Below are 10,790 nucleotides of genomic sequence, written 5' to 3'. Positions count from 1 at the left end.
TCCTTGGGAATTCTGGAACCAATCTGGAACCAAGGTACCTAGGGAAACTGTACTTATATTCAGAATCAATGTGTTGGTTTAGTATTATGTATAAAATGTATGGCAAGGACAGGAATGCACCTCCTAAAAGTAATGCGTGTATATAATTTGAGAAAGAAATAAACAAGGGATGCTGAAAAGGTCACCAACTGATGAAAATCATAGTATATGGGTTGTTTTGATAATGTTCAACTAACCTCATCTTTTTGTCTTATTCTCAACATTGGATAAATGGCAGAATGATAGGGGAGCAGGAGAAGGAGAGCTTTTTATTATCTTTATTTTTAATTGGAGGATAACAAGGAGAGATTAAAAAAAAAATACAATGCCTGGCAAAACATGTCCTCAAAAATCCTAATTTAATGGGTCTGGAGTGGCATCTGTGCATTGGTATCTTGTATGTCACAGCAGAAAAGAAAATTTAAGAAAGCTTGGAAAGGTAATCATTAGATTTGGGAAAAGATAATGAAAACATCACCTAAGAAATCTTCAAAAAACATAAAAAATAAAAAACATCAACTAATAAGACCTAATATTTGTGAAGTCTATTGCAATCTGCTTTCATGCATTTTACTTATATAATTCCGACAATGCTGACATCATTAAACTCATCTATACTTTTAGATGAGCAAATTAATATGAGAAACTCCATTTTCATTATCTCATTTTATGACTATCATAAAATTATACATTAAGTCAATGCCTATCGGTGGTAAAGGAGACAGACCTGATTATTCCTTTCATTTTAAAGATCTGGTCCAACTTAGATCTCATGTTCTTTCCTCATTTTCTTTGCCCCATTTTTCTTCTGTGTGATGTGCTTCTGGGATGTGTATGTGTATCTGTGTACTTTAATCTAATTAAGAAAGAGTCATGGGCAGATGGGAAACAATAGCCAGGACAGTAAAAGTCCAACAGATCTAAATGGGGGACACAGCCATCCATTAAGAATCTGATAAAAGCTATGAACTCCCCCTGGAGAAAATGCAAATAAATACTGTTGACCCCTGAACAATGCAGGGGGAGTTAGAGGCACTGACCCTTTGCATAGGTGAAAATCCATGTACAATTTACAGAGGCCCTCTATATATTTGTTTGCTGGCTCAACCAACATGGATGGTGTAGTACTACAGTATTCACTACAGGAAGAAAAAAAAAGAAATCCATGTATAAATGGATACACGAGTAGTTCAAAACTGTGTTGTTCAAAGCTCAACTAAGTGCACACAGAAAATCTTCCATTCAATTTAAGGTGTCTGCTTTGTTTTTAAATCATTTTTTTTAAATAAATGAAGAATAAAAGTTATGACCAACCTAGACAGCACATTAAAAAGCAGAAACATTACTTTGCCAACAAAGGTCCATCTAGTCAAGGCTACTGTTTATCCAGTAATCATGTATGGATGTGAGAGTTGGACTATAAAGAAAGCTGAGCACCAAAGAATTGATGCTTTTGAACTGGGATGTTGGAGAAGACTCTTGAGAGTCCCTTGGACTGCAAGGAGATCAGTCCTAGGTGTTCACTGGAAGGACTGATGTTGAAGCTGAAACTCCAATACTTTGGCCACCTGATGCGAAGAGCTGACTCATTTGAAAAGACCCCGATGCTGGGAAAGATTGAAGGCAGGAAGAGAAGGGGACGACAGAGGATGAGATGGCTGGATGGCATCACCAACACAATGGACATGGGTTTGGGTGGACTCCGGGAGTTGGTGATGGACAGGGAGGCCTGGCAAGCTGCGGTTCATGGGGTCGCAAAGAGTCGGACACGACTGAGCGACTGAACTGAACTGAACTGAAAATAATGATCTTCTCCAGTGGATCTTCCCAACCCAGGAATCGAACCGTGGTCTCCCATATTACAGCAGATTCTTCACCAACTGAACTATCAGAGAAGCCCTCTAATAAATGAATAATAATATAATGATCTGCTCAGAAGAAGACTAACTTATTTTTCCACTCTAGTGATCTATAATATAGCACCTGGCTTTTCCACTATAATCCACTATGGCGATTATTAAAAACGATCTTACAGCTGACCATATACATTTGTCTTACCTTTATGAGAAGACTCTGACTTTGAATAGTGACGTGTGGAATTATGCTGGTTTCCAGAAGGAGTGTAATCCAAACCCTCAGCTTCTGTCATGGCAGGTGGTGGTGGCCTAAGAAAAGTCAAGATTTAAACAGACACTCTACATAGTGATGACTACAATTCCACCCCTCACTGGATCTCTTAGAAAACAGTTTCAGTAGAGATGCAAAGCTGGAATATTTCAGAATCCTCATGGTAGTTCCTAGCCAGTTGTATAACCTTGGATAAATTATTTAACTTGTTTGTTTTGATGCACATAATTTAATAAAAACAAGTATCTTCTGAGCATCTAACAAGTGCAAGGCACTCATGGGCTTCCCAGGTGGCTCAGACAGTAACGTATCTGCCTGCAATGCGGTAGACCTGGGTTCAATCCCTGGGTCAGGAAGATGCCCTGGAGAAGGAAATGGAAACACACTCCAGTATTCTTGCCTGGACAATCTCATGGTCAGAGGAGCCTAGCGGGCTACAGTCCATGAGATCGCAGAGTCAGACACGACTGAGCGACTCATACATTCACATTCATTCACTGTGCTAAGGGATAGATAAACAAAGATTAATAGATATGATCACTGCCATTAATGAGAAATATATTTTGTTTTCGCAGGTTTCACCAAGAAAAAGAGAAAGAAAGGAAAAGACAGATGGGGGGAGAAATAATTAAGGGAGAGAAGGCAACAGCTAAGAGGGGAGGGAGATGGGACATTGGTCAATACAGGAAATTTAGAGCAAAGTTCGTTAAACCACTAGGTGGCAGAATAGAGCTTAGAGAAGGAAAGGACAGTTTTAACACGTGCAACTTCATGTTAAAACAAGACAACTATAAAAAAACATATGGGAAATTTTTAACACTCCAAACTTTTATTATTTTAATTATATAACAGATTTTTGCAGACACTTGGCATTGAAAAAGCTGTAAAACAAAATCTCTCATTTTTTTGGTGTTTCCTAAAGGTGTGCTCAAATTGTGTGTTAAGAGCATGGAATCATGTTTATAAATATTAGAAATTAAATAAGTGTTTTTCTTTCATTATTCACAGACATTTAGAACATTCACCTTTAAAAAGTAACATAAGTCTTGGCAAGTAAAGTTGAGACAAAGCAATCTGACTCCAGAATTAAGAATGTTAACTAAAGAAGTAACTTACACTCAAGAAAACAGGATTTGTAATCAGGGTGGCAGGGTCTCTATTTTACTCTTTTTATTATTCTCATTAGATGACCAAATACTGGAGAAACACAAGCCAACTGGTACTGTCAGAAAAACTCATCACCAAGGAAAGGGATGCTAAAGTGTTGAACAAAGTTTAGGATGTCAATAAATCCTCTAGGATAGCCCCCATGAGGATAAACAGATCAGCCTAGGATGCCCTCAGTTATCTGGCATGCTGTTTTATTAATTTTTTGCTCATGTGGAAAACAAATCTTGGATTAATGCTTCCAGGGGTTCTACCAAATTATTTGTTGCACTGGAGACAGTTATTTCAGTTCGGGGTATTTAAATCCAAAGTTGGAAAAACCTTGCTAACTAATAGTTTGTTTTATAGTTTCTGATGTATTAGGATTACCTGTTTCCAACTGTTCTTATGAATTGATTTATATCTTTAAGCTAGTGATAAAACCAAATATACTTCAGAATTCACTCAAAATTCATTTCTTCAAGAAGCCTTCCCAGACACCCAGACTAGGTTAAATGTCTCCTTATGCTCTTCTAACAACCTGCATTTTTCATCCTTAGCATTTAACACAATCATAGTAGTTAGTTGCATAATTGTCTGTTTAGATTATAAATTTCATAAGAGCAAGAAAATTTTTGTTGACTGCCACTTACTCTGGATCTGAGCAATTATTATGGAGCTCAATAAATACTGGATAAATGAATAAGTGGAGAAAAATATATTTCATATTCATAAGAACACTGTAGGAACCAAATGATATTTATAAAATCCTTAAGTTTTTCTAAGAGAAAATACAAAAACAAAATACCAAGTAGCATTATTAATATAAAATCCTATAGTTAAAACAGTTTAGAACTTAGGTTAAAACTTTTTCCAGTTACAAAGAATTGAAATTAATTCAGATTGCCAACTAGTTTTCTGTTTTTTAGAGTAGAAATCTTTAATGGACAATGAAAACGACTTTTAACCATGACTGTTATAAGCTCTCCATGAGAATCTGTTTCCCCTGTTAAACTGAAGTAAACATCTTGAACTAGCAAGCTCCAAGTTTCTCAATCCTTGAAACCATCTCTTTCTGTACAAATGGTTAACTCATCTTCCACCATGATTAAATCCGAGAGAGGAAACCACAGAATCTAACCTTAACAAAGCATACCTTCTAACATTAATTGTACAAGTTATCTATAATAAGATCATAAGCTATAAGTTTTAACTATGAAAATACAGGGTTTCATAAAAGTCTTATTCATTTTGTTTTGCCATACATAGAGTCTTTCTGCAAAAAAAGATTTTTTTTCTTTTAGTACTTTCTTTTTTGATTAAAAAATAATTTTTTTATTTTAATAGTTAAAGACAAATATTCCTCTTAAGTCAAAAAATGACTTCAGTTTTACTAGTCATAGGCCACTTTTCATTCATTTACAATGGCCAGTTTTAACACAGGATCATTTGATTATTCATTCTTTCAATATATCAAATATTTTTAAGAGAACCCATTACATTTCAGAAAGTTGTTTTCAACTATAATAAATCCTTTAAATAGACGTTTCAGACTGTTCTATCATATGCTGTCAAAAATACTGGTGTTCTAAAAAGTCCAAGGACTTCACAGGCTGCAAAATAACTCTAAAGATGATTTTAATTCCTTTTATTTAAAAAAAAAAAGGCATAATAAGCAACTCCTACCTATTTACCTACTGAGAACAGATTAGTTCTTCTTACTTTACTTGGATGTTGTGCAGGGATATAAATAAAGCTGAACTAAATCTAAAATTTGCTTTAAAAGACATTTGGCACATGTGTAACTAAAAGCTATAAAAACCAATTATACACAATTAGACAAAATACACTACTGTGCCCTAAAAGTTTTACAATCTGATATAATTTTCTGAAAGGAATTTATCTTCTGAAAGCCCATGAGTTTAAAGATAGAGTATGGCTTTTCAAGAACACGAAATACATTCTATTTAAGGAAATAAGTCTAGTAGTTTAAGCGTGAGCAATGAGTGACAATAAGAGTGTATATTTTTCAATGTCATAAAACTTATGCTTTAATAATTAGTAAATGTATCATTAATAATCAGGACCAAAATACTGTACAAAGTTTCAATAATTTAGAGTTTTCAAATGTTAGATTTAGTGTTACTTTTGTCTTTTTCTTTTTAACTTTCTCTCTTCCTCTTCCCATCAGTTTTTCCTTCAAAAGCAACAGAAAGCAATAAAGAAAAAATAAAGGTTGCTTCCCAAAGACTTGAATGTTGACAATCTGCAGTGGAAAAGTAGCAGTTGCTCCATAACCATGAGCCCAGACTGCCTGCGAGAAGTTAGAAAGGATACATATGCTGGAGCCACGGCTACTTGTTGTAGTGGGATGAAGGACAGTCTGCAACGACTGAAATGGATATTTGCCTAGGACACTGAGACTCACACGGAAATGAATTTAGACATGTGTAAATACCATGCACACAACCATGTGATCATGGAACTCAGTAAACATTTAAAACCTGAGATTTTACTTAGGAAAATGGTTAATCTCATTCCTTCTTAGTTGAAGGCAGTCAATTCAGTGACTCCAGAAATAACTGGTCCTAACAAAAAAGTGCATCTCTCCTTACCTCAGCTTCTGTAAAATTCCCCATCTTCCTGAGTTGACTTGTTCAACACAATTTAAAACAGAAAACAAAGCTTGAAATAACCCTGCAAGACCTGATACCACCTCACAACTGCAGATTTCTGGATCTCCTCTCCAAGGAATGAACACTCTTTCCAGGCAGCCAATATCTCTTGCTCACCCCAAGGTCAAGATCCTCACTCCCCTTTTTAGGTGTCATCTTACCGTGCTGGTCTGTCATTCTTAGAACGGTGAGGTTCATCACTCTCTTTTGACTTTGAGTGTGCTGATTTAGCTGTTTTGGGCTAAGGGGGAAAGAAAAAAGACACACACACACACCCAGAAAACAGCAAACAGAGAAAGATTAGATTTATAGATTATCTAAATAATGTCAAACTCTCCTTTCGTAATTTTAGGTTACTTACACCTAGCTTAGCAACATAAAATATTTTTAAACAGTCACTTAGAGACCAAAAATTATAGTTATGAACGAGTGTTGCAGGTCAGTACAACCAGATAAGAAGACTAAACCCTCACAAACAGGCTCTACCACAGAGGTGCGCTTGGTCACCCATTAGTAACAAGGCAGCCACATGCAGCTGTCAGACCGTAACTGAGCACAAATCTCTCAAGTGTCCCCCTCCCCCATATCCTCTGCTTCAGCTCTCTTATGAAATACTTCGATAAAAGAATATGGTGCTCCCTTCCTGAGTGGTTTTACAGACGTGAAAACCCCCACCAGATGGAAGACGTGAACTACCTGATGACCACAAGCACACAGTCTCCAGATCTTCTAAAAATGCTTTCCTGAAACCCACCAGGGAGTTCGGGCCTTCTGAGTCCTAGCTGTCCCTGACTGCACGGATGGAGCCTTACAATAAACGCGACACCTTCCTTCACCACGACCCGGTATATCAGTAGATTTGCTTTACTGTGCAAGAGCAAGCAGATCCAAGTTTGGCTCAGTAACAGAACTGGAGGACTCCCAGAGTCTATGGAATCCAGTTTCATGCTATTAAACTTGTTTCTTAACATCTGACTTAGGGATGATAACTTTCAAGCCCAGAAATAAGGCATATTCATGCCAACTTTTCGGGAGAGAAACAACTCCAGCCCCACTGACAGAATCTAAAAATATCAGAAGTCCTGATGCTTGCTAGAAATGTGACCTTCTTCCTCTTCCCTTCCTGATGTGTAATCTTTAAAAACACCTACTTCTAGTATAGCTGAGTTAACAAAGAACTTGAGGAACTCTTGGGCAATTACTTGCAGCTTAATTTACGTAACAAGAGCGTTTGGGAAGCCTTCTACGAAAATGATATATGTCTGGAGAAATCCTGACTTACGAACAGGGTAAATAGATAACAGGGAAATAATATTTTCATTTGCTTTTACATTCACAACTGAGCCACAGGCAACAGTAGAGAAATACTTTCTCTTTGTTTTTCTCAAAACATATGCTGAGGCTGTGACAGGACCAGCAGCCCAAGGGAGGACTTTGTTTGAGAGAGGGAGGGAAGCGGGGAGAAGAACCGAGCGCAACCTCAACCATATCATGGATATACACCTGGTTGCCTCCTTCAAGCCCAGTATAGACTGCCTCCCTAAAAGCCTTTACAGTATAAATCATCACTCCAGCTCCTTTTGTTTTTCCATTATGCATTTTTCAGCCAGCTTGACCTCACATTTGTTAGCTGTCTATAGTCTGTCTTCTTCCCAACATTATACTTTATTCTGAGGAAAATCTATCTTTGTCTCTCCCTGTATGTCCAGAGTCGTGCTTTGCACACAGAAACTAATGAGTAAGATCTGTTCAATTAAACTTGCAGTCACCACATACAATAATTAGACTATGTCAGAATGAACAGCAGTCGCTGTCTATTTTGTCTCTACTATTTCTGATTAACGAGAAGAAGGTAACAATTGAAGCTCATGCTAGATAGTTTCATAAGCAATGATGGCTGGTGATAAGAACGGCTGTCCATCTGCCATGGATCAAGTGATGCCAGAGGCAAGAGAGACAGCTGGCATAGGACCAAGAAGGAAGGACAGTATAAGCGAACAGAAAAGCCCAAAGAGGGAAAAGCCCCTGTGGAAATCTAAGAGCATGTGGGAAACTGCATTTTCCTGGAAGGCAAGCAGAGTAAAAAACCATGTCTGCTTGTGGCCACAGGCATCTACCTCTCAGTAGCTCTTAAAATGAAGGAAATGAGTTTTTCAACCTCATAAGTAACTTCTTTACATAGTTACTTTCAAGAATTCAATATGATTTTTCATGGTGAAATAACTCTTATAAGTCAGATTCACATACGAGAAACAGATAATTTATATGCCCTAAATATATCTGTGGAAGTGGAAGTGAAGTTGCTCAGTCGTGTTAGACTCTTTGCGACCCCATGGACGGTAGCCTACCAGGCTCTTCCGTCCGTGGGATTCTCCAGGCAAGAGTACTTGGAGTGGGTTGCCATTTCCTTCTCCAGGAGATCTTCCCAACCCAGGGATCAAACCCGGGTCTCCCGTATTGTGGGCAGATGCTTTACCATCTGAGCCACCAGGGAAAGCTTACCCTAAAAAGGACTCCCCATTATAGTTTTACCTGTATTTCTTTTTAAAGACAAACAGACTCTACCTTCCACTCAGGGTCATGCTTTCTTTTGTCCAAGGATGATTTCTCCCGCTCCCTGGCTTTCTTGTAAGCTTTCTTTTCTTCAGCCATTAGAAGTCTAGCAATTTCCTAAACAAATATTGCAAAGCTGTAAGTAGAAAATTACTGAAGTATTTCCAAAGAATAGTGGCTAAACAAATTAACATGAACGCACCTCATCCTGAGCAACTTGAGCTGCTCTCATGTCCACTTGGGTAGCCTAGGGTACAGAAAATACAAAAAAGTATAATTTAAGTGGAATCTAAGTTGACCATTGGGAAAAAAAAAAAAAAGCTTACATTAAAAAAAAACCAAACAACCCACTGTATTTGAAACCAATTGTGATCAACTTCCCTGAAGATGACAATCAGTCTGTATACTTTGATTAGCCAGTTCAGTTCAGTCACAGAGTCTGTTGCACAGAAGGATTTCCTCATTTTCATAGCTTAATAGTATTCCATTATACATATATATATATTCTCAAATATAAGCTGGAATATTCCAAAACCGTTGCCAACAACTGAACAAATAGGGCATGCGCCATCTGCCTCTATAAAGACTAAACCCTCTGTTGTGGCAGCTGTTGACCTTCAACATAACCTGAGGGAGTTCAGGTTAGAGTAAGGCACTCTGTGCTCCAGACAATCTGGTGGGACAGGTCTTTCAGTTCAGTTCATCTGCATATCTGAGGATACTGATATTGCTCCCAGCAATCATTAGACAGAAAAGCATCTACTTTTACCAAATTATACAGTGCATAATAAAGAGGAGAGTGAAAAAGTTGGCTTAAAGCTCAACATTCAGAAATCAGGGACCATGGCATCCGGTCCCATCACTTCATGGCAAATAGATGGAGAAACAGTGGAAGCAGTGGCAGACTTTATTTTGGGGGGCTCCAAAATCACTACAGATGGTAACTGCAGCCATGAAACTAAAAGACGCTTACTAGTTGGAAGAAAAGTTATGACCAACCTCAGTGCGTTCAGTTCAGTCACTCAATCGTGTCTGACTCTTTTCAACCCCATGAATCACAGCACGCTAGGCCTCCCTGTCCATCAGCAACACCCGGAGTTCACTCAAACTCATGTCCATCAAGTCGGTAATGCCATCCAGCCATCTCATCCTCTGTTGTGCCCTTTTCCTCCTGCCCCCAATTCCTCCCAGCATCAGAGTCCATTACAATGAGTCAACTCTTTGCATGAGGTGGCCAAAGTACTGGAGTTTCAGCCTTAGCATCATTCCTTCCAAAGAACACCCAGGGCTGATCTCCTTTAGAATAGACTGGTAGGATCTCCTTGCAGTCCAAGGGAATCTCAAGAGTCTTCTCCAACACCACAGTTCAAATGCATCAATTCTTCAGCGCCCAGCTTTCTTCACAGTCCAACTCTTGCATCCATACATGACCAGTGGAAAAACCATAGCCTTGACTAGATGGACCTTTGTTGGCAAAGTAATGTCTCTGCTTTTAAATATGCTATCTAAATTGGTCATAACTTTCTTTCCAAGGAGTAAGCGTCTTTTAATTTCATGGCTGTAATCACCATCTGCAGTGATTTTGGAGCCCAAAAAGATAGTCTGACACTGTTTCCACTGTTTCCCCATCTATTTCCCATGAAGTGATGGGACCGGATGCCATGATCTTCGTTTTCTGAATATTGAGCTTTAAGCTAACTTTTGCACTCTCCTCTTTCACTTTGATCAAGAGGCTTTTTAGTTCCTCTTCACTTTCTGCCATAAGGGTGGTGTCATCTGCATATCTGAAGTTATTGATATTTCTCCCAGCAATCTTGATTGCAGCTTGTGCTTCCTCCAGCCCACCATTTCTCATGATGTGCTCTGCATATAAGTTAAATAAGCAGGGTGACAATATACAGCCTTGACGTACTCCTTTTCCTATTTGGAACCAGTCTATTGTTCATGGCCAGTTCTAACTGTTGCTGCCTGACCTGCATACAGATTTCTCAAGAGGCAGGTAAGTGGTCTGGTATTCCCATCTCTTGAAGAATTTTCCACAGTTTATTGTGATCACACAATCAAAGGCTTTGGCATAGTCAATAAAGCAGAAATAGATGTTTTTCTGAAACTCTGTTGCTTTTTTGATGATCCAGCGGATGTTGGCAATTTAATCTCTGGCTCCTCTACCTTTTCTAAATCCAGCTTGAACATCTGGAAGTTCACGGTTCACGTACTGCTGAAGCCTGGCTTGGAAAATTTTGAGCGTGT

At 38.3% G+C, this 10,790-nt stretch overlaps 1 protein-coding gene across 2 annotated transcripts in view; it reads right to left on the bottom strand.

Annotated features, from left to right (window-relative positions):
* CCDC50 (coiled-coil domain containing 50) overlaps positions 1-10,790 on the bottom strand; it is an 83,761-nt gene that overhangs the window by 6,777 nt on the left and 66,194 nt on the right. For both annotated transcript variants that reach the window (XM_040253324.1, XM_040253333.1), the window contains 4 exons: positions 8,743-8,787; positions 8,553-8,657; positions 6,149-6,228; positions 2,098-2,204 (listed from right to left, as the gene is read on the bottom strand). In XM_040253324.1, coding sequence (XP_040109258.1) covers positions 2,098-2,204; positions 6,149-6,228; positions 8,553-8,657; positions 8,743-8,787 — 337 coding nt within the window. The remainder of the gene's footprint in view (positions 1-2,097; positions 2,205-6,148; positions 6,229-8,552; positions 8,658-8,742; positions 8,788-10,790) is intronic.

This window comes from Oryx dammah, unplaced genomic scaffold (assembly GCF_014754425.2).
Source record: "Oryx dammah isolate SB20612 unplaced genomic scaffold, SCBI_Odam_1.1 HiC_scaffold_2, whole genome shotgun sequence".
Taxonomy (NCBI): Eukaryota; Metazoa; Chordata; class Mammalia; order Artiodactyla; family Bovidae; genus Oryx; species Oryx dammah.
This window is presented reverse-complemented; position numbering and strand designations above follow the sequence as displayed.